The sequence below is a fragment of the Macaca fascicularis genome, chromosome 19 (genome assembly GCF_037993035.2).
Source record: "Macaca fascicularis isolate 582-1 chromosome 19, T2T-MFA8v1.1".
NCBI classification, from domain to species: domain Eukaryota; kingdom Metazoa; phylum Chordata; class Mammalia; order Primates; family Cercopithecidae; genus Macaca; species Macaca fascicularis.
In genome coordinates this window covers 6,813,720-6,838,163 of record NC_088393.1, presented here as the reverse complement: position 1 = coordinate 6,838,163, position 24,444 = coordinate 6,813,720, and the positions used below count along the sequence as shown (strand labels likewise).

At 47.0% G+C, this 24,444-nt stretch overlaps 1 protein-coding gene across 42 annotated transcripts in view; it reads left to right on the top strand.

The window, feature by feature from the left end:
• RFX2 (regulatory factor X2) overlaps positions 1–24,444 on the top strand; it is a 205,251-nt gene that overhangs the window by 142,554 nt on the left and 38,253 nt on the right. For 28 of the 42 annotated variants that reach the window (XR_012428276.1, XM_074025508.1, XM_074025507.1 and 25 more), the window contains 4 exons: positions 1,876–1,973; positions 5,408–5,497; positions 7,540–7,619; positions 10,308–10,569. The exons of 3 other annotated variants lie outside the window; for them this stretch is intronic. Coding sequence is in view for 34 of the 39 variants with exons in the window: in XM_074025504.1 (XP_073881605.1) it covers positions 1,876–1,973; positions 5,408–5,497; positions 7,540–7,619; positions 10,308–10,569 (530 nt within the window). In the remaining 5 variants the exon portion in view is untranslated. The remainder of the gene's footprint in view (positions 1–1,875; positions 1,974–5,407; positions 5,498–7,539; positions 7,620–10,307; positions 10,570–24,444) is intronic. 11 more of the 42 variants (XM_074025512.1, XM_015440673.3, XM_074025503.1 and 8 more) reach the window with 3 other exon arrangements.

Sequence of the window (24,444 nt, the reverse complement as noted above, 5' to 3'; positions counted from 1 at the left end):
TACAATCTTTTGAAAGAATGGAAGGTAGGAGGTGCAGGCTGTGTTAGGTTTAGTTAACGCCCCAGCCAATCACCGTGTGGCTCTGGGGCCATCTAGTGGTGAGAAGTGAGTCAGACTCACACAGAACAGAAAAATCCCGAGGCACTAGCCATGGGTCTCTGGGTCGCACCAAGGGTATTCGGGAGGGGAACTGGGGGTGGGGTGGTGGTGGTCGGAGAATAGTCCCCAACAATACAGATGTGATTGATCCAGCACACTCGAATTCAAACACACACATCCCTTTCTGCTTTCCTTAGGTAAATTAGTTTAATCTATTATAAGTTTGGCTTTTCGTTTTTGTCTTTTGGGTTTTTTTTGAGACGGAGTCTCGCTCTGTCGCCCAGGCTGGAGTGCAGTGGCGCGATCTCGGCTCACTGCAAGCTCCGCCTCCCGGGTTCACGCCATTCTCCTGCCTCAGCCTCCCGAGTAGCTGAGACTACAGGCGCCCGCCACCTCGCCCAGCTAATTTTTTTATTTTTAGTAGAGACGGGGTTTCACCGGGTTAACCAGAATGGTCTCGATCTCCTGACCTCGTGATCCGCCCGCCTCGGCCTCCCAAAGTGCTGGGATTACAGGCGTGAGCCACCGCGCCCGGCTTTTCGTTTTTAAAAGGCTTAAATTTTTTTTTTCACTCGTTCTAAGAGATAAAAACTCTGGAGGTGATAGAGAAACAGAAAAGTTCTAGCAAATGTCTATTGTGTTCTATGTCATGTGCACCACGATGTATGCCTGAGGTTCAGTCCTCACTGCCCCAAGCAGGCAGGAGCCGTGGAGACCCCACATTGGGTGGGTGACATGCTCAGAGCTGGTGCCAGGACGGGGGACTGGTGTGCCTGATCACAAAGCCACCTCCCTACCTAAGTGTGTATACTTAACTATGTCTCAAATGCTCGACATAGCCGATTGTTTATTTAAAAGTGAAGACTGTTTGACTTTTAGCACTTTCATGGAACAAATTTATATTATCTGCTACGATATTAAATGAGTCGTTTTATATAGAATTTTTAAACTACCTCTTTGAAAGATGTATGCCTCTGACAGCAAAGAAATACATGTTTATACTTTCTTGTGGGCAAAGATGGCTTTGAACAGAAGGCAGTTTTTACTTACTGCCAAAATCCGTGAGGGCTTTTATCCAGCCCAGGATAAAACATACCATTTCTTTGCTCCCTCTGCGATCACCTTTTCTCTCGCTAGCCAGTGGTTCTCACGCTGTCCCCCAGGGGTCACTTGGCAATATCTGAACACATCTGTGATTGCCACAGCTTGGAGGGGGAGTGCTCCTGGCATGGAAGGGGTGGAGGCCAGGGAGGCTGCTCAGCACCCTGCAGTGCCCAGGATGGGCCTGCAATAGCAAAGAAGTATCCAGCTCAAATGTCAGTGGTGCCACAGTGGGGACACCCAGCCTTAGAGTATCTCCCATTGTCGTTTGGGGTGCAGTAGCTCCCCGGATGGCAGTCACCCACCCCGAGCTTTTGATTTGCTGGAGAAATGAGTAAACAATTGAGCCCTTCAAAATAGTTCAACCTGCTCAGACTTGGGCACAGAGCCGTTGTCCCGGCCTTCTGTTGAGGAATTCCTGCCATTGTGCGGTGACAGAGCTCTTTTTGGGGTTTATATTTGGAAAACTTTCTCTGGCCCCTCTCTCCTTGTGTGGGACAGTTGTGCAGGCTGCTCCCACAGCTCCTCACTTAGGCGGTACCGCCAGGGTCTCTGCCTTTCAACTTCGAAGAATGTAGCTGGTTACTCCTTCCCTCCCATGAACTTGTTAGTTGCCTCTTGGGGTTTCAGTGCTTGCAACCCTTGCCCACCCAATCTCTCTCCGCCTTTCTTTAGACCTGAGCATGCAGAATTCCGAGGGTGGAGCGGATTCGCCAGCATCCGTGGCTCTGCGTCCCTCGGCGGCAGCCCCTCCTGTGCCAGCCTCCCCACAGGTAATGTGCGCCCGCCCGCCGCTCAGCCTCTCAGCAACAACAGGGTGGCCACAGCGTGGACGCGATCCCTTTGGGTTTGAAGGCTGCTCGGATCTGCAGAGAGAGAAATCTGTATTTTTCTGAATGGACTTCTCAGCCCCAATGCTGCTGCTGTTGAAATAGGCACAACTTCCTTGACTGTATTTGGCTTTTTCAATCTTTCTTAAAAAGATTCCATCAAGGAAATGATGTCACCAATGGAAAAGAAACCACTGCCCCAAATCTTACTTGGTCTCTTCTTAGCCTTCAGTAGAGGTTTTCTTGTACTTGGAAATGACTCTTTTACACAGAAGTGCCTTATTAAGAAGGCAGGCCGGGTGCGGTGGCTCACACCTGTAATCCCAGCACTTTGGGAGGCTGAGACTGGCAGATTACTTGAGGCCAGGAGTTTGGGACCAACCTGGGCAACATAAACAGAACCTTTCTCTAAAAAAAAAAAAAAAATAGCCAAGCGTGGTGGCCTGCACCTGTAGTCCCAGCTCCTTAGAAGGCTGAGATGGGAGGATTTCCTGAGCCTGGGAGATTGAGGCTGCAGTAAGCCATGATTGTGACACTGCATTCCAGCCTGGGTGATAGAGACCTTGTCTTTAAAAAATAAAAAATAAAAAAATTAGCCAGGCATAGTGGTGCACGTCCTGTGGTCCCAGCTACTGAGGAGGCTATGGTGGAAGGATTGCTTGAGCCCAGTGTGAGCTATAATCATACCACTGCTCTCCAGCCTAACCGATAAAAAAAAGAAAGGCCAAGCGTGGTGGCTCATGCCTGTAATCCCAGCACTTTGGGAGGCCGAGGCGGGCAGATCACGAGGTCAGGAGATTGAGACCATCCTGGCAAACACGGTGAAACCCTGTCTCTACTAAAAATACAAAAAAAAAAAAAAAAAAATTAGCTGGGCGTGGTGGTGGGCGCCTGTAGTCCCAGCTTCTAGGGAGGCTGAGGCAGGAGAATGGCATGAACCCGGGAGGCGGTGGAGCTTGTAGTGAGTGGAGATCGCGCCACTGCACTCCAGCCTGGGTGACAGAGCGAGACTCCGTCTTTAAAAAAAAAAAAAAAAAGGCAAAAGATGAGTTAGAATTCTTTCTTTCTTTCTTTCTTTCTTTATTATTTTTTTGGAGATGGAGTCTCGCTCTGTTGCCCAGGCTGGAGTACAGTGGCACAATCTCCCAGGTTCAAGCGATTCTTCTGTCTTAGCCTCCTGAGTAGCTGGGATTACGGGCATGTACTACCACGCCCGGCTAATTTTTGTATTTTTAGTAGAGACAAGGTTTCACCATGTTGGCCAGGCTGGTCTCGAACTCCTGACCTCAGGTGATCCACCCGCCTCAGCCTCCCAAAGTGCTGGGATTACAGGCATGAGCCACCACGCCCAGCCTAGATGAGTTAGAATTCTTAAGATTTGGTTCAAAATGGAATCTAGCACCTGAATGAATATATTCTTTAAACTTTGCAGAGAGAGAATTTTCACATTAAGGCTCTCTCTGCTCCTGGATTTCTACCATGGAATGAAATAAGCCATAAAAAAGACAGAAATACCAAGTGAATGGCACTGGCCACATAAAACAGGCTGGAGGCTCATTACGTGTGCTGAGGTCCACTGTGGCCATGTGACCACCTCGATCTGGAATCTAAAAGTTAGGAGCACAGCAAAAAGAAATGATTATGGTTTAAAAACACATAATTCAGAGCCAGGCACGGTGGCACATGCCTGTAATCCCAGCACTTTGGGAGGCCGAGGTGGGTGGATCACCTGAGGTCAGGAGTTTGAGACCAGCCTGACTAACATGGTGAAAAACCTTGTCTCTACTAAATACAAAAAAATTAAGAAAAGAAAATTAGCCAGGTGTGCTGGTACATGCCTGTAATCCCAGCTACTCGGGAGGCTGAGGCAGGAGAATCTCGAATCCGGGAGGTGGAGGTTGCAGTGAACCGAGATCATGCCACTGCAATCCAGCCTGGACAACAAGGGGCAACACGAGTGAAACTGTCTCAAAAAAACACAAAAAAACAAAAAAAACTCAATTCAGCAAAAACCAAAAGGCAATCAGTGAAGCGATTTATTTGATGTAGCATGTATAGTCAGGAATCTTTACCTTTTATTTCTTGCACATATGGCAGTGGGGAGGGCGTCTCGGAAGCCCGTCTTAGGTGGGGATCAGGTGCCGTCGCCCCGCCAGCAGTTGTGGCCTAATTGATATGTTTCCTTGCCCACTTGAAAGTGTCCAAGAGGAGTCAGCCGTCAGGTCTTCCTGCCAAGCCCCTCTCTCAGGCTCTCCCAGGCCTACATGGACTCTGTCTGTCTTCCTCTGCAGCAGCCACCGGGGACAGGTCTCAGTGCCACTCACGGCCACCACGTCCATCCCAGGTTTCATCACTGTGGTCCCTCTCTGAGGACCTGCCAGGACCCTGTGAATTCTCCAAGCACACAGCACCCAGCTCACCTGGAATCGGAATGCCCTTGCACTGGCGTCCTTATTAGCACCATCTTCATCCTTAGCTCCATTTCTGCAACACTGGGGATGGTGTGTCCTCACCCGTCACCCCTCGTGATGTATATATGGCAGTCACTGCTACCTGTGACATTCACGGTTCATGCCAGGAAATCACAGCACTGCAGCCAATGACTCCTAAAGCCCCAGCTCTCAATAAACACACAAAACACTCCTGTTCCTCCCTCGACACGAGTTCACTTTGACCCTTCCCGTTTTCATAGCTTTGTGTGGCCAATCAGTACTCCCAGAAAAATAGCAAAGTCACACTGTGCAGACTTGACTTAGGAGGCCGGAGAGCAGTGGGGTCAGAGAGCGAGCGACGCAGATACAGGGCACCTGCACTCGAGTATTCTGTAGCCAGAAGCAGTACTTGAGCCCTCTGGCTTCATTAACCTCATTAGAAAATGGAAACAAGTCCGGGCTATACTGCAGAAGCGAGGGGTGCCACAGAGTGCTCTCCCAGGCAGTGATGCGGACGGCTGTCCAGAGGGCCCCAGCAGTCCCCTCTGTACGAGGGACGGTCAGTGTCACCTTGCTGCAGACTACAGACCCACAGAGGCAAAGCTGCCTGGGCGGGTGAAGGTGCATGGGCTTCTGTGTATGTGTGTGTGCATACGTGTGTGTGTGCCCACAAATTTGTGCATAGGTGTGGTGCTTGGGGTGAGTGTATGTGCACACTTGTGTATGTATGTGCATTGTTTGTGTGCCTGCACATACCTGCCGTGTGTCTGCCCAGGTCAGTGTGAGTGTGCAAGTCTGACCATCACCCCACTGTCCCCTCTGATCAGTCCCGCCTATGTTTTAATCAAGAGCACGTGAACAGACAGACAGCCTCTTACATTCTGTGTGTGTCCTCAGCACTGACCTCTGACAAGTCTAACTGGCCTTCTCTCCCTTCCCTTTTAGAGGGTGTTGGTCCAGGCAGCCAGCTCCGCTCCCAAAGGGGCCCAGATGCAGCCGATCTCCCTCCCCAGAGTTCAGCAGGTACCCCAGCAGGTAATGACAAGCACCGCAGCACCATGCACACCGGGGCGCAGTTAGCACTCGGCGATCTGGAACAATCTCTGAAGCATGCATCCTTTTCTGTGGCTGCTGTTCCTTGTTGTAAGCTTCAGTTTCTTAGCCAAAAGGCTTTTCCAGAAGCTGTACAATTAAAAGAAAAGAATCATTTACTGCAGATAGTTTTGCAACAAGCCAAGAAAGCTGGTGATCTTTCATTCATTCAGAAATTCAACAAGCATTCGGGAGCTGGTGAGCACCCCACGCCTGTGGGTGGAGCTCAGGTAGAAATGCAGACAGAAACAAAGGGCTCTGGACTGGAGGAGCCATCTGCTAGTGAGTGCCATACCCTCGGATGCAGGCACAACGGAGGGAATGCTGCTGACGATTTCAATGATCTAAGAACAGAGTTTGAAAGCACGGCTGACCAGCTGAGTAGCAACACAGATCATCAGCTTGGGGGCAGTCTAGAACATGGTTAGCAAACTGTTCCAGAAAAGGCCAAATTATACATTTTGGGGGGTTTGTGGTCCAGGCAGTCTCTGGAACAACCACTCAATTCCGCCATTGTATTGCAAAAGCAGCCATAAATGATACGTAACCAAATGGGTGTGGCTGTGTGCCAATAAAACTTTATTTACAAAAACAGGCAGTGGGCCAGAGTTTACCAACTCTGCCCTGCAGAATCCTGAATTAAAGTTAACTCAGGCTCCTCCCTAAAAGGAGCCCTGAGGCCCTAGAGGATGCACCACTCTTCAAGAGGGTCTTGCCTAGATTGGCAGTGTGTTCACAGGCATTTGTCAGGTGACTGTGTCCATGAGAACTAGGAAGGTTGCGGGATCACAGGAAGGAAAAGGCTCCAGACAGGCCCAGTGTGGACCCAGGGCCTCAGGCCAGTGGCTCTTAGCTCCTATCTGTCAAGGCACTCCCCAGAGACACCATGGAGAGGAGACAAAGACTAATGTATGATTCCAGAAGCTTCCACCACTTTTCTGGTGCTGGGCCTGCCCCAGCTCTTTCTGTAACTTCTGCATTTCACTTGGTCTCCTAGAATTCGACCTTTGACTTCCACCCCTGGGGGCACCACCCAAGAGATGTTAACCCCTAGGACTTGTGATTCTGGGGATGGTGCGTTGGACAAGTACATACCATGCTCAGTGGTCCTGGGAGGGGCAGGTCAGCCCCATCCTGCAGCCTCAACCACAAGGTCACCATGACACCATGACACCCGAGCAAGCCCACTGCTGTGGCCCTCCATCTTCTCACCCCAAAATTCGGTGGACGTAGGCAGCCACTAAGATACCCTCTGGGGTGAGAGTTTGAAGTCCCACGTGCAAAGCATTTGGCTTCCACTGCTCTGCTCAGGCTAGAGTCCCTCGGGGCCTGTCAGCTGGGGCTCTGAACTGATGTTTCAGCGAGGGGAGGACAGGGCAGCGGGGGTGTGCTGGGGTCCCCCCATTGCCCCATCTTCCCAGGCATGCCGCTCCTTCCCACTCTGTTCAGACCGTCACATTCTCTCCCCTCCTCTCTGCCACTGAAGGGGCACCAGGGCCACCCACAGGAGGTGTTGGGGCCATGTAGAGTCGAATCCACTTGGCCCCCTGTACACTGCAGCCTGCACGCCACCCTGAGCCACAGACGGAGACCCTGTCGCAAAAAAACAAAAACAGAAAGCAGGGACAGTCCTGTGAGCCAAGGCTGGGCCTCTGTCCACAACTCTAGTTTCCACTGCACTGGAGGGGCGCTGTCATTCTCCCGGTCCCGCCCCACGTATACAGAGGAGCCAGGGCGTACAGACACGCTAGCAGAGCTCTGGGGATCAGTCGCAGCTCCCTGAACTGTGTGGGCCCGTTTGGAATATGTCGTCTGTACATTACTGTCTCCTCAGTGTCTTTCTAGGCGTGCCGACTGTGGGCGGGAACATTGTCATTTGGTACTAAATGTTCATAAAGGCAATAGAAGACACGTCTAGCTTGAATAATCTGCAGGCAACAAATGAGGGCGCGGCGGGCGGTAACACAGCATATCCCATGTTTCAGGTGCAGCCAGCGCAGCACGTGTATCCCGCCCAGGTGCAGTACGTGGAAGGGGGAGACGCCGTCTACACGAATGGAGCCATGTGCGTGCTTCTCCCGCAGGCCACACCCAGAACCCTCTCCCTGACTCCAGCCTTTGCCACCTGGGGAGGCATTGAACAAATTCCTCTCCCTTATGCTTTTGGTGATGTGTTCACTAAATACTATTAAAACACTATTAGAAACCTGGGCAACATCTCTACAAAAAATTTTAAAATTAGCCAGACGTGGTGACGAGCGCCTAGAGTCCCTCCCAGCTCGTCGGGAGGCCAAAGTGGGAGGATCGCATGAGCCCAGGAGTTGGAGGCTGCAGTGAGTTATGATCATGCCGGACTGATAGAGCAAGACCCTGTCCAAAAAAAAGGGAGCAGGGTGGGGGGTGAGGAATTAGGACATCATAACCCTATGGAGATTTCAGAAATCACAGACTTTTGTTGTTTTTTTTTTTTTTGAGATGGAGTCTCGCTCTGTCGCCCGGGCTGCAGTGCAGTGACCGGATCGCAGCTCACTGCAAGCTCCGCCTCCCGGGTTTACGCCATTCTCCTGCCTCAGCCTCCCGAGTAGCTGGGACTACAGGCGCCCGCCACCTCGCCCTGCTAGTTTTTTGTATTTTTTAGTAGAGACGGGGTTTCACTGTGTTAGCCAGGATGGTCTCGATCTCCTGACCTCGTGATCCGCCCATCTCGGCCTCCCAAAGTGCTGGGATTACAGGCTTGAGCCACCGCGCCCGGCCTCAGAAATCACAGACTTTTGTACTTTTTACTTGTAGAAAAGATAGTCTTAGGGGTTAAAAAAAAAAAAAAAAAAAAAAAAAAAAAAGGCTAATCCTAACTCTTCATTGTGAAGTCAGTCTTTGAGATCCAGAAACCATCCAGCTCTGTGTGTTTCCCCCCCCCCCCCCCCCCCCCGCCTCTGTTAAACTCTAGCTTTGTGTAATGTTAATAGAACTTGATTTTCCGCGTTGCAATGCCGCCTGGAGGTTTCTGCTCGGTAACTGTGTGATGCTGGGGCAGGAAAGTATGCGTCTCCCATGCAGCTCACTTTACTTTAGATGTGGCTCCTTTCGCCTGCTTGTCTGTCTCTGTTTGGCCTGGATGCTCCCCTCACAAGTGCAGGGGCTGTGCACGAGAACCTGGCTGTGGCTTCAGGGTTGTGAATGGTGGAGTTATACGATTCTCTAAAGCATGATGTTGAAGGTTACGAAACACACAGAAACACAGTAAGTGCATGTAACACCAGTGACATTGGAGCAAGGTCTGTAGGTCCTACCAAGGTCACGGTCTTGGTTTTGATATTGTACTACAGAGTTATAGACGTCCCCCTGGGTTAGGGTTAGGGTACAGGAGTGCACGCCTCCGAGAGGTCAAAGGGGTCCTTCCTGCCACCCAGAGGGCCTGCCCCTAGGACGCATCACAAACCTTACTCACCGATAAGGGAAGCCCACTCCTGACCACAGCTGCATTACTCAAGTAAAACTTCACATTTTCGGTCTGAACGACATAGTCACTCCTTTAATCCAGATGTTAAAGGAAGATTAGATGAATTATTGTTATCACTTAGAAATTCTTTTTTCTTATGCAATCTCATTTATTTAAACTTTTTGTTTTGAAATAATCAGAGACTCCACAAGAAGTTCTGAAATTAATACACAGAGTTCATTTACCCTTCCCCCAGCTTGCTCCAGTGGTGACACCATGCAGGACAATATCAAAACCTGGAAACCTACCAGCCAGGTGCAGTGGTGCACGCCCGTAATCCCAGCTACCGTGGTGGTGCACGCCTGTATTCCGAGGCTGAAGCAGGAGGATCACTTGAGCTCTGGAGGCTGAGGCTGCAGTGAGCTATGATTTTGCCACTGCACTCCAGGCTGGGCTACAGGAGACCCTGTCTCAAAAAAACAAAACAAAAGAAAACCCTGGAAATTGACATCGGGGTAAAACTGTTAACCAGCCCGCAGGCCTTATTCAGTTCTCCCAGTCTTTATGCACATGCTTCTGTGTGTGTGCTTGCATGTGGAGTACATGTGGCTTTGCATGTTCATGTGTGTGCCCTTGTGTGTGCATGTGTGTCTATTTCTGTGCATTTTTAGCCCATGTGTAGATTTGTGTAACAATCCCACCGTCAAGACAGAACTGCTCCATCTCCACACAGGAGCTCCCTCATGTGACCCATTTATCCACTTAGAATTTTAAGTTTTATTTTTATTTATTTTTAAGAGCTAGGGTCTTGCTGTGTTGCCCAGGCTAAAGTGCAATGGTGTGGTCACAGCTCGCTGCAGCCTCAAAGTCCTGGGCTCAGGCAGTCCTCCCACCCCAGCCTCCTGAGTAGTTGGGACTACAGGCACGCACCACCACACCTGGCTTAATCTTTTATTTTTTGTAGGGATGGTTCTCTCTGTGTTGCCCAGGCTGGTCTCAAACTTCTGACCTCAAGCAGTTTTCCCACCTTAGCCTCCCAAAGTGCTGGGATTACAGCCCTGAGCCACCACACCTGACCTAGAATTTTTTAGGGGTCAGTTTTCGATGAGTCAGCCTGTGGTCCTGAAGATTTTGCAACACGATGGCTCTGAACTTGTGCTGCATTTGAGTGTCACATGCCATGTCCAAATTGCTCCATGTGTCTGGCCTCTCCGGGCTGCAGCTTTTACATGATGTTTGGCTGGATATTCATGAACTCAGACAAGGCATTTAAATGGGACAGCATCCCATGCGTGACTTCTCTCTTTCTAACAGACGAACGGCCTACACCTACAACCCCGAGCCTCAGATGTACGCCCCCAGCAGCGCAGCTTCTTACTTCGAGGCCCCAGGCGGTGCCCAGGTGACCGTGGCAGCCTCGTCCCCGCCAGCGGTCCCCTCCCACAGCATGGTGGGCATCACCATGGATGTCGGGGGGAGCCCCATCGTCTCCAGCACGGGAGCCTATCTCATCCATGGGGGGATGGACAGCACCAGACACTCCCTGGCCCACACCTCCCGGTCATCGCCAGCCACGGTATGTAGGAGGCTCTTGGGACCAGCGGGGTAGGCCATGAGTATTCTCGCAGCAGCGGCGGCAGGGACGGTGAGTAAGAGGCAGCCAGAGGCCTGTCGTCTGCTCTGGGCCCAGGCGGCCCCACGATGGAGTCGGGCCAGCCTCAGATGGGCCATGCAAACCTAGGCTGGCCTGCAGAGTTCTTTGAACTTCAGTTGGCCATTGGTATCAAGAGGAGGACAAGTCATGCGTCATGGGCTATTTGTGAAAAGGGAATGAATCAAGCATCTCTCCACTGGTGGATGCTGCAGCCGCCTTTGCTGTTGTCATGATTGTTATCATTGTTAATATCAAGCTCTGAGAGGCGTGGATCGATCCATCCACGGGACGCCTGCACTGAATCCAGCAGGGGAGGTCTCTCTGCAGCCTCTGGCGAGTTCTCACTGCCGTGCCCCCATGCACAGTCACTACTTACCTGCTCTTCCAAAGTCTCCACATTTAAAACTCGATTTCCCATATTTACTTCTCATGCATTTTCCTTCTTAAATTAACACAAAGTAAAATGGACTTTTTGGTGTACAGCCCTGTGAGTTTCGACATGGGTAGATTTGTGTACCATCAGGACACAGAACTGTGCAATGCCCTGAAAACCCCCTCGTGGTATTTCTTAACAGTCACAACCTCCCCCCATCCCCAACCCTTGGCAACCGCCGATCTGTTCCCTATTGCTGTAGTTTCATCTTTACCAGCGTGGTGTATAAATGGAATCATACAGATTGTGACCTTTTGAGACTGGCTTCTTGTACTCATTCTGGTGCCTTTGAGATTCAGTCAAGTTGTTGCATGAATCCGAGTTGCTTTTTTTTTTTTTTTTTTTTGTTACTGAGTAATATTCTATTACGCTACAGTTTGTTTATTCATTCACTAGTTGAGGGCCATTTGGATGGTTTCCAATTTGGGACGATTATGAATAAAGAAGCCTTAAATTTGACATGCAAGCTTTTGTAAGGATGTATGTTTTCTTTCTTTTGGATATATACCTACAAGTGGAATTGCTGCTGGCTCATACAGAAAGTGTATGTTTAACTTGATCAGAAACCACCAGTTTCCCAAGTGGTTGTGCCATTTTCCATTTCCACCAGCAACATACAAGAGTTCCTCTTGCTCAGCTCCGTCAGCAGCATTTGATGCTCCTGGTGCTGTTGGTATTGGCCATTCTAATAAATGTGTGGTGGTACCTCATTGTGGTTGCAACTTGCATTTTCTTTATAGCTAATGATGGTAAGCAGCTTTTCCTGTGAGTGTAGATGCTGTGGTCAGTGTCACTTCAAGTCATTTGCTTCTTTTTTAACTAGGTTGCTTGTTTTCTTATGGTTGAGTTTTTGAGAATTCTTTATATATTCTGGATACAAGTCTCCTGTCAGACATGTGACTTGCAAATATTTTCCCTGGTCTTTAGTGTGTCTTTCCATTCTCTAGAGAGTGTCCTTTGCAGAGAAAAAAAAATTTAATTTTGATCAAATCCAGTTTATCAGTTTTTCTTTTGTGGCTCATGCTTTCGATGTCACGTCTAAGAACTCTTTGCCTATTTGCACATCATGAAGATCTTCTCCTGTTTCCTTTGAAAAGTGTTATAGTTTTACTTTTGTTTTGGGTTGTTTTCTTTTTCTTTTTCTTTTTCTTTTTCTTTTTCTTTTCTTTTCTTTTCTTTTCTTTTTTTTTTTTTTTTTTTGAGACAGAGTTTTGCTTTGTCTCCCAGGCTGGAGTGCAGTGCATCTCGGCTCACTGCAACCTCTGCCTCCTGAGTTCAAGCGATTCTCCTGCCTCAGCCTCCCAAGTAGCTGGGATTACAGGTGCACACCACCACACCTGGCTAATTTTTGTATTTTCAGTACAGACAGCATTTCACCGTGTTGGCCAGGCTGGTCTCAAATGCCTGACCTCAAGTGATCCACTCACCTTAGCCTCCCAAAGTGCTGGGATTACAAGCATGAGCCACCGCACCTGATCATAGTTTTACATTTTACATTTAGATCTGTTTCCTGTCAAGTGAACATTTGTATAAGATACAAGGTTTAAGTTGAGGTTTTTGTTTTTGTTTTTTTTGCATATGAAACAACATGCTATTCTAGCCTCGTTTGTTAAAAAAGACTACCCTTTGGGTTGCTTTAACACCTTTGTCAAAAATCAGTTGGGTTTATTTCAGAGTGTCCTGTTCCATTCCATTGGTCTGTCTGCCTATCCCTTTACAAATAGCATAGACTTAATTACTATAGCTTTATAGTAAGTCTAAACTTGAATAGAATGGTTCCTCCCACTTTATTCTTCAGTATTGTGTTGGCTATTTATATAAACTCAAAGTTTCTGTATAAGTTTAGATCAATTTATCTGTATCTACAAAAAAATCTACTGAGATTTTGATTAATTTGCACTAAACCAATGTGGGGAGAATTCCCACCTTTACCGTGTTGAGGCTTCCAATCCATGACCATGGTATGTTTTCTCCATTTGTTTAGATTTTTTATTTCTTTCATCAGCATTTTGTAACTTATACAAAATTCTGTACATGTTTTGTTAGATTTATATCAAAGTATTTCATGTTTGGAGAGCTATTGTAAATGGCATTGTGGGTTTTCTTGGCATTGATCTTTAAATTTATGTTTCTAACTGTTCATTTCTAGGATTTAAAAATGGTTGATTTTTGACTGTTTATCTTGTATCCTGTAATCTTGCTGAACTCACTTTTTAGTTCTAGGAGCTTCTGGTTGCCTGCAAATATAACCACTTTTTTCTTTCTTTCCAGTATGAACAAAAAGAAATTTCATTTCTTTTTCTTGCCTTTTTGTACTGGCTAGGACCTGCAGTGAACTGTTGAAAACAGGGGTGGCAAGAATGGTCATCCTTGCCTTTTTCCCAATCTTAAGGGAAAAGCCTTCAGTAGTTCACTGCTAAGTATGTGATGTTAGCTGTAGGTTTTTCACAGATGCCCTTTTTCAGACTGAGGAAGTTCCTTTCTTTTTCTAGTTTTCTGGAAGTCTCTATTATAAATAGATGTTGAATTCTGCCAAATGGGTTTTTTTTTAAATTTATGTAAGCATATTTTTTTCTTCATTAGGGTGTTGATATAATGGATTGCATTGATTGACTTTCAATTACACAATAACTTCTTATTTTGGTGTAAGGCTAATCTCCTGAGATAGAAGGTGATGGTCTAGCCTTGTCTCTGTTTTTTTGTTTGTTTGGTTTTGGTTCTGGTGTGTTTTGGAGTCACCCTGGCATCAGAGAGGCCCATGACTCTTGCTGTCATCTCTCTTCCTATGTCCAGAGTGACCCCCAGGCCCTGGCTCTGGGGACAGGCATAGTGCCCCACGCCTCCTCCCTCTGTTCTCGGGAGGAGTCTTCTTTCTAGAGGCTGTGAAATTATAGGGTAGTGCCTGCTGCTTCTACCCCTAGCCACTTAGTGCCTCGGTGCCATTAGCACCCCAGGCCAGGCAGCTCGGGCAGACCAGACATACTTCTCCCCCATGGGATTGGCTGGGTGGAACTAGGTTTAGTTGTTATGGATCAGAAAGCTTTCCTCACAGACTACAGTAATTGTCACAAATGTGGCATATTTGACTTAGCAAACAACATCAACTTATAACAGTAAAATAGACTGGGATTGCAAGTGACAAATTTACTGAGAAACAGCAATGTTCTCTGTGGTTTCAGAATTACCTCGTTGCAGCAAACATGCTCCTCAGACCCTGGACCACCACCCTGGAACTGTGGTTTGTTATCTGGATTTCTCTGGAAAAATTGAATTATTAAATCAATTAGAAATCCATGAACGGGCTATGTTTTCTCACACACACACACACACACACACACACACACACACACACCCCACCAAGCTCTGGGGAAGTCATCATCTTGGATAGGAATCTGATTCCTGGCTTCTGACTGCTCTGGTATTTATTGGCTTGTTGTTGGCATGAGAACATCCAACAAGGATGCCACGGAAATTCGAGAGACTTTCCGAGAGCCAAGAACAACAATGGCCCTGAAATTGCAACAGAAATACGACTGCTGGACCCGACATTTGATGTCTACCAGTTTGTTCATGTCAGAGTTTTGTTTCTTGGGACTATCGCTTAGTCCTAAAGACAGAGCATGAAGGCTGAAGCAAGTCCTCACTTACAGCCTCGACGAGTGATTCCAGACTCTTGGTGACCAATTTTCTCGAGTATTTATTTCCAGTTAAAATGTCATCCATATTATAAATCTCAAACGTTAATTGCCCAAATGGTGAATTTTTGATACACACATTTTCTATTGTGGTTTTTTTCACTACATGGAGCAGGGACACTAAAGTGAGAGTTTTATTCTTGTCCTTTCTGCCCAAGTGGAGCCTCCTTTTTTACCCCTTGGATTGTGTCCAGGGGATGCTGACGGTCAATCGGGGGGACAAGAAAGACTCCTCCAGCCTGGGAGCTGCCCTCAGTGGGCCCTTCCTCCCGCAAGACCCAGCGCTACATGAGGCCGTGCTGTGAAAACACACAGCCTCTGAGGGTCGCACTGTAGGCCCTGATGAAGAAAAAAGGCCTACCCAGTTTTTATCTTTTTCAAAATTGTTCTCATACTTTAATGAATCTTTTCTCATTTTATTAGTTTAAATCTGACTAATACAGCAGAAGATAAAAAAAGTCTAGTGGATTTTAATTGCAGCTGAAGTTAAAATGTCCTGCTGTATTTTATTAGTTTAACAAGCTAAATATTCTGCCTTTGACAGCTTTCTTTTTACCCAAGAAGGGGGTCTCATGATACACCATATATAATACCATTAAAAGAGAAACTTTCGGTAAATTAAACAAGTGTCTGTCTGAGCAAAGAACAACTCTCCCGTCAGGCAGCCCTCAGAACTAGAAGAGGTTCAGAGAGCACCCGTCCCCGGTGGTCCGTGGAGGTGGCTCGCGGAGGCCCGTGGCACCTCCATGCAGCAGCACAGCTCATGACAGAATCATCAGTCACACCCATCTCTTCTTCTGTAGCCTGGCTCTTCAGTGAAGATGTAGAATGAAAAGTCACCTGGGCACAGTGGCTCATGCCTGTAATCCCAGCACTTTGGAAAGCTAAGGTGGGAGGATCACTTGAGCCCAGGAGTTTAAGACTAGCTTAGGCAACATAGTGAGACCCCATCTCTACAAAAAACTTAAAAATTGGGCCGGGTATGGTGGTCATGCCTGTGATCCCAGCACTTTGGGAGGCTGAGGCGGGGGATCACGAGATCAAGAGATGGAGACACTCTTGGCCAACATGGCGAAACCCCATCTCTACTAAAAATATGAAAATTAGTGGAGTGTGGTGGCACACACCTGTAGTCCCAGCTACTCAGGAGGCTGAGGCAGGAGAATCACTTGAACCCGGGAGGTGGAGGTTGCAGTGAGCCAAGATGGCACCACTGCACTCCAGCCTGGCGACAGAGCCAGACTCCATCTCAAAAAAAAAAAAAAAAAATTAGCTGTGTGTGTCTGTAGTCCCAGCTACTAAGGAGGCTGAGGGAGGAGGATCACCTGAGCTGGGGGAGGTTGAGGCTGCAGTGAGCCATGATGGTGCCACTGCACTTCAGCCTGGGTGACAGATCAAGACCCTATCTCTAAATAAATAAATAAAAATAAATCACTTGGGTACTCCTCCCATCTGCCAGAAGTCTGCTCAGCCCCTGCATAGCAGTTTTTTGTCCAATGATCAGGGCGAATTATTTGCCAGCCAACACACATGATGATAATCGCTCTTCCCACTGCCTGCCTTTGACATTCCCACACTCAAGATACTGTTTGATAAAGGAATTTCGACAATGGCACATCTGCTTTTCCTCTCACTATGACATTTATCACCGCTTTTTAATTTCCTAGAGTTCCCTTTTTAGTGCAGTTGGAAGTTGTTAGTTTGTTACATTTGTTGCAGCTGATGATCCAATGTTGATGCATTATTGTAGACTACACTCCCGTTCACATTAGGGTTCTCTCTTGGTGGTGTGCGTTGTATGGGTTGTGGCAAGTGTGTGATAATATCACTTTTGAAGCTGGTTTTATAAGGTTTTGTTTTTTTGTTTGTTTTTTTTGTTTTTTTTCCGCAAAGGTGGGAAAAGTACCCAGGTTTACACTTACAAGTACCCCTTTGAAAGATATGTCTGGGGCTGGGCGCGGTGGCTCAAGACTGTAATCCCAGCACTTTGGGAGGCCGAGGCAGGCGGATCACGAGTTCAGGAGATCGAGACCATCCTGGCTAACACGGCGAAACCCCGTCTCTACTAAAATACAAAAAAAATTAGCCGGGCGAGGTGGCGGGCGCCTGTACTCCCAGCTACTCGGGAGGCTGAGGCAGGAGAATGGCGTGAACCCGGGAGGCGGGGCTTGCAGTGAGCTGAGATCCGGTCACTGCACTCCAGCCTGGGCAACAGAGCCAGACTCCGTCTCAAAAAAAAAAAAAAAAAAAAAGATATGTCTGAAGTTTTAGTCTCTGATTTGCCTGTAGTGACATGATTAAAGACTGTCATACTAAAAAGCACTATTTTTCACTTATTCTGAAACATTTCAATTGATTTACCAGATAAGTCATCCTTCTTTATCTGAAGTGACATAACCTCACTTGATAAGGTGTTAAGACAACCATGGACAAATGGATTATTGATCTAATAATCAATTAGCTACCGATGAATCTCTTGGGTGTTGACCCGTGTCTTATTTTCCTATTTTCTTTTATGGCACCGTATGCAAAATGATCACAGTATGTGATTCCAGACTTGGTCCTGGTCCAGAGGAAGGAGATTAGTGAGAAAATGGATCATATTCTATAAAGTCCGTGGATTAGTTAAGAGTGTTGAAGTTAAGAGTGTGCAGTGGCTCTATAAGAATCGGTCCTGCTGGGCGCAGTGGCTCACACCGGTCACCCCAGCACTTTGGGAGGCTGTGGCGGGCGGATCACGAGGTCAGGAAATTGAGACCATCCCTGGCTAACACGGTGAAACCCCATCTCTACTAAAAATACAAAAAATTAGCCGGGTGTGGTGGCGGGCGCGTGTTATGCCAGCTACTCGGGAGGCTGAGGCAGGAGAATGGCGTGAACACGGGAGGCAGAGCTTGCAGTGAGCTGAGATCGCACCACTGCACTGCAGCCTGGGGGACAGAGCGAGACTTCTTCTCAAAACCAACCAAACAAACAAACAAAAAAACAATCTGCATTCTTGGGCCAGGCACAGTGGCTTACACCTGTAATCCAACACTTTGGGAGGTGGGTGGATCACGAGGTCAAGAGATGGAGACCATCCTGGCCAACCTGGTGAAACCCCATCTCTACTAAAACACAAAAAAAACTAGCTGGGCATGGTGGCACACACCTGTAGTCCCAGCTACCCAGAAGGCTGAGGCAGGGGAATCACTTGAACCCAGAAGGCAGAGGTTGCAGTGAGCCAAGATCGTGCCACTGCACTCCAGCCTGGCGACAGAGCAAGACTCCATCTCAAAAAATAATAATAATAAAAAAATAAAAACAATCTGCATTCTTTATAAAGACCCCAAAGGGTTGTCAGCATTTTATCTTTAATTAGCTCCTTCTATAGTAACATGTCTAAGTTCTGTTTTAGAACAGAGGGTGAATTAACCACAGCAGGTTTAGGAGTGTCCTTCTCTGTCTTGTGTCTCCACGTTTGGGTTTTGGGGGAATGACCACCTCTCCCTCCCCACACCATGGCCACTTCTAGCTCCAGGAAATGAACTATGATCATGCCACTGCACTCCAGCCAGGGCAGCAGAGAGAGACCCCACCTCTTTTTAAAAAAAGAACGCAGAGGCATCAAACTGTCCTAGAAGTCACTGTATTTTTCACCACCACATGCTCACATTCTAAAAAATGTTTTTAAGAGGGCAGAGAAAGAGGCTGGGTGTAGTGGCTCACACCTGTAACCCCAGCACTTTGGGAGGCCAAGGCGGGTGGATCACTTGAGGTCGGGAGTTCAAGACCAGCCTGGCCAACACGGTGAAACCCCACCTCTACTAAAAATACAAAAATGATCTGAGCATGGTGGCAGGCACCTGTAATCCCAGGTGCCTACGAGGCTGAGGCAGGAGAATCGCTTGAACCTGGGTGGTGAAGGTTGCAGTGAGCCAAGATCACACCACTGCACTCCAGCCTGGGCAACAGAGTGAGACTCCATCTCAAAAAAAAAGGAGGGGATGGGGGAGAAAGAAGGGAAATACTAGTTTCATTTAAGAATGTCCTTGATGATGGCCAGGCGCGGTGGCTCAAGCCTGTAATCCCAGCACTTTGGGAGGCCGAGACGGGCGGATCACGAGGTCAGGAGATCGAGACCATCCTGGCTAACAAGGTGAAACCCCATCTCAACTAAAAAATACAAAAAATAACTAGCCGGGCGAGGTGGCGGGTGCCTGTAGTCCCAGCTACTCGGGAGGCTGAGGCAGGAGAAATGGCGTAAACCCGGGAGGCGAAGCTTGCAGTGAGCTGAGATCCGGCCACTGCATCCCAGCCTGGGCGACAGAGCGAGACTCCCTCTCAAAAAAAAAAAAAAAAAAAAAAAAGGAATGTCCTTGATGAAGCAGTAAAAAATATTAATTTTATTAAATTTCAACTCTTGAGCACACATCTCTTTAGTATTGTGTGTGTGATGAGATGGGAAGTCCATCAGAGTACAATGACCACCTCCCAGAAAAACCTGTGTGTGCCTGATTGATGTGTGGGCAGAACTAGCCATTGTTTTCCTAAAACTCCATTTCTGCTTGACAGAATGACAAACTGTGATTACTCAGACACAGGTATTTGGCAGAAATGTTTTCAAAAATAAACAAAGCCTGACATATTAAGAAAAACAGCTGGCACGTTTTTGTTGCCAATGATAAAATTCAAGTTTTCAAACAAAGAAATGAAAATTTTGGAGTTGTGTCTGCCAACCAGGAACCTGACAACTTCCCAAAAGTTGATGACTTTTCTGATGAGGTTGGTGGTGATATTAATGAATGTGATTTCTTCACACTATTTAATGAAATGTGGCAATGTTTGGAAGATCTGCAAACTCAGTAAACTCATATTTTCCAAGTGACCAATATATGATGTTACAAAACTATACCCATTAGTAAAATACTCATTCAAGTTTCAAGGGAGACTAAAATTACTTTTTGAAATTAGTTATATGTATATTTTTTATTGAGATAGAATGTATGTAACGTAAAATTCACCATTTTAAAGTGGACAATTCAGTGGCATTTAACACATTCACAGTGTCGTACAATCACCACCATTATCTAGATCCAGAACATTGTCATCACCCTGAAAGGAAACCCCAGCCCCATTAGAAGCCACTCTCCATTGTCCCTTCCTCGGTCTCCTGACAGCCACTAATCTGCTTTCTGTCTCTAGGGATTTGCCAATTCTACATATTTTATGTAAAAGGAATTATACAATATATAGTCTTTTGTATGAGGCTCATCCATGTTGTAGCATGTGTCAGAACCTTATTTTTTTGTGGCTAAATACTATTCCATTGTATGGATGGACCACATTTTGTTTATCCATTCATCTGCTCATTGACTTCTGGGTTTTTCCACTTTTTGGCACTTTGACTAAGTCATTTCACTGCCCTCTGGCCTCCATGGTTTCTGTTGAGAAATCAGCCATTACTCATATTCTGGATTCTCTGTTTGTGATGCCACTTCTCTCTTACTGCTTCTAGGATTCTCTCTTTGTCTTTGCCTTTCAACAGTTCGATTATAATATGTCTTTGGTGTGGATTTCTTTACATTTATACCACTTAAAGTTTGTTGAGGTTTTTGAGTGTGTAGATTCATGTCTTTCATCAAATGTGGGAAGTTTTCAGCCATCACTTATTCAAATATACTTTACCACTTTCTCCCTCTCCTCTCCTTCTGGGACTCCTATTATGTGTTTGTTGGTAAGCTTGGTGGTGTCCCACAAGTTTCTTAGGCTCAGCTCATTTTTCTTTTCTTTTTTTTTTTTTTTTTTTTTTTGAGACGGAGTCTCGCTCTGTCCCCCAGGCTGGAGTGCAATGGCGCGATCTCGGCTCACTGCTAGCTCCGCCTCCCGGGATCCCGCCATTCTCCTGCCTCAGCCTCCTGAGTAGCTGGGACTACAGGCGCCCGCCATCGCGCCCGGCTAATTTTTTTTTTTGTATTTTTAGTAGAGACGGGGTTTCACTGTGTTAGCCAGGATGGTCTCGATCTCCTGACCTTGTGATCCGCCCACCTCAGCCTCCCAAAGTGCTGGGATTACAGGCGTGAGCCACTGCACCCGGCACTCAGCTCATTTTTCTTCTTTTTTCTTTCCACTCCTCAGACTAGGTAATCTCAATTGACCTATCTTCAAGTTCCCTGATTCTTTTTTCTGCCTGCTCAAATCTGCTGTTGAATTTTTCATTCCAGCTGTTATGCTTTAAACTCCAGAAATTTTATTTGGTTCCTTTTTACAATTTCGATCTTCTTGTTGATATTCTCTACTGGTGAAACATCACTCTCATGTGTTTTTTGTTGTTGTTGTTGTTGTTTCGTTTTTGTTTCTGTTTCTGTTTCTGTTTTGATATGGAATCTCACTCTGTCACCCAGGTTGGGGTGCAGTGGTGTGATCTCAGCTCCCTACAAACCCTGCCTCGTGGGCTCAAGCAATTCTCAGGCCTCAGCCTTTCAAGTAGCTGGAATTACAGACGCCTACCACCATGCCTAGCTAATTTTTGTATTTTTAGTAGAGACAGGGTTTCACCATGTTGGCCAGGCTGGTCCCTGAGCTCCTGACTTCAAGTGATCCACCCAATTCACCCTCCCAAAGTGCTGGGATTACAGGTGTGAGCCACCACGCCCGCCTGTCATGGTTTTTTATAGTGCTTTGTACGTGATTTCCTTTAACTCTTTAAGTATATTTTATATAGTTGATTTAAACTCTTTGTTTCATAAGTCCAAAGGCTAGATTTTCTCAGGGACGGTCCTATTTATTTATTTCTACATATGGGCCATACTTTCTTGTTTTCTTGCATGCCTCATAATTTTTGTGGAAAAGTGGATATTTTGAATAGTATAACATGGTGACTCTGAATATCGGATTCTTCTGTCCTCCCCACAGTTTGCTGTTGCTGCTTATAGGTGTTGTTGATTGTTTTATGACCTTTCTGAACTAATTTTGTAAAATCTGCTTTTTTTTTTTTTTTTTTAGACAGTCTTTGTTGCCCAGGCTGGAGTGCAGTAGTGTGATCTTGGCTCACTGCAATGTCCACTTCCTGGGTTCAAGTGATCCTCCTGCCTCAGCCTCCCCAGTAGCTGGGATTACAGGTGTGTGCCACCACACCCACCTAATTTTTCTTCATATTTTTTAGTAGAGACAGAGTTTCATCATGTTAGCCAGGCTGGTCTTGAACTCCTGGCCTCAAGCAGTCCACGTGCCTCAGCCTCCCAAAGTGCTGGGATTACAGGCGTGAGCCCCCACACCCGGCCAAAATCTCTATTCGGTTACCTTAGTGGTTAACTAGTGATTTGATGGAGATTTCCTTAAATGCCAAGTTTTATCTTTTTTTTTTTCTTGATTAAGGTTTCACCTGTTTACCATAATCTTTTAATTCATTTGCAGAGTTCTGATAAAGTTGATTCTGACGATGTTTGCCCATGTTTTCACTGCTTTTGTGAAGGGATGGGTTTTGGAGTTCCTTACTCTGTCATTGTCATGGATGTCAGCTCAAGATTAATGGATTTCAATGTTACTGAGTATGAAAAGCTCGTTGATAATGGTTTCAGATTCCACATTGCAGCTAACCTTTAAGAAATTACCAGTTGTCAAGTGTTGCGATAGTATCAAGTAAAAATATCCACAATTATCTGAAAAGGCTATTAAAACGGTGCTCCTTTTCCAAGTATATATCTGTGTGAGGCCAAGTTTTTTCAATGTACTTCAACTAAAACAGTAAACAGTATACAATAGATGGAGCTCCAGAAGCAGATGTGCAGAGCGGTCTCTGTAAGCCACACACTGTACAGACTTGTGAAGACGTAGAATCATTCCGCTCTTCTCATCTTGGGTTGTTTTTTTTTTTTTTTATTTGGAAAGTGTACCTATTCTTTAAGTGTTAACCTATAATGGGTTTATTATTTTTTAATGAATTAATACATCTTTTTAAAAATTATCTATTTTGATTTCTAATAAGGGAAATAATCGATTTAACTTTTAAAAGCAAAAGCAGGCGGTGTGTGGTAGCTCATACCTGTAATCTCAGAACTTTGGGAGGCCGAGGCGGGCGGTTCAGTTGAGGCCAGGAGTTCAAGACCAGCTTGGCCAACATAGAGAAACCCCATGTCTGCCAAAAAATACAGAAATTAGCTGGGTGTGGTGGCATACGCCTGTAACCCCAGCTACTTGGGAAGCTGAGGCATGAGAATCACTGGCGCCTGGGAGGCAGAGGTGGCAGTGAGCCGAAATCACATCATTGCACTCCAGCCTGGGAAACAGCGCAAGAGTCTGTCTCAAGGAAAAAAAAAAAAAAAAAGCTCTTTTTCAGGGGAGGCAGCGAAATCTCAAAATTTTGTAAGAGTGTATTTTTTAATAGACCAAATGACTGAGACCCACTATGTTCGGAGACAGTGTTTTCTTCTCTTTCCGAGTCTGCTGGGCACTGGACAAGGCCCCTGAGATGAGGGCAGACTTCCGGAGGTCATGCACTCTGCTCTCCCAGCACCCACAGGTCAGCGGTGTCCCACAGGGAAGGTGCCACCGGGCGGTACTCACCCGCCTGCCCAAGCTGCAAATCAGAATGGCCCCAAGACATGAGGGTGGCATGTGCCTTTTTTCTTTCTATCATAGAGGTGGCGACTGCCTTCTCATCGCCTGCGCCCTGAGGCCGATGGGTGGGGGAGGTCTCACCATTCTGCTTTCCCCTGGTCCTCCACTGTACCTTCTGCACTTCTTAAAGGCGACCCTGACGTCCTCCTTGGCTTGAAGCAAGGGTCGCTAATGAGAGGAGGCAGAACCACAGGGGTCAGAGGCCGTGGGAGGAGCAGTTAGCCTCTCGCTCTTGAACTCAGCTCCGCGAGCCTGCTCTCGGAAATACACACTCAACCTGCTCTTCGCAGAACTGTCAAGTCTTCGGCCTCCCTGGGTGTTTTAGGAAAGGAAGCATATACTTCAGGTTCATTTCCTTCCACTTCAGTCCTCTGGTCGTCGCGGTGGGCTGCAGCAGATTTTACATCGCCGTTTTCCGTGTGCGAGTCTAGGACAGACCAAATGCGTGGGAATGCCTTGGCGGCCACGCACATCTGGGTGCCTCCTCCTTTGCATGGACCTGCCACCCACCTCCCTCCCCACTTCCATCAGGTCCTTCGGGATCCAACTCAGGAATCCCTCCTCCAGGAAGTTCTACCGTTAGCTCCCCAACTCTTTCTTCCAAAACTCTTTTCTCTTTTCCAAAAACCGTCTTCGCACAGCTCCCACTAGATAAATAACTCGCCAGACAGTGTCCAGTGGCCCTGGATCCTATGGCCTCCTGGTGGCAGGGTCTGAGTCTTTGGCCTCGTTGGTAGCAGCGGGGAGACCCTGGGCTTTGCAACAAGACGGCCTGGCTGGGGAGTCAAGGCTGCCATCTGCCCTTGCTTTCGTTCTGGTTCCCCATCGATGTGGTGTGGGGAGAGGAGCAGGTGACTATGAGGCTGGCTTGGCGGACACTGGAATGGATGCAGCAGCTGCATATTAATGTTATGATGTGCACACACATATGCCGGGTTAAAATTCAGTAGCAAGTTTTTACCACACGATTGCTGCTGCTTCTGTCAGACAGGCTCTCGGGCTTATCTACGTGTGCGAAGCAATACTCCCTGCCTCAGCTTTCACGCACAATTTAACTCACCCCCACCGCCC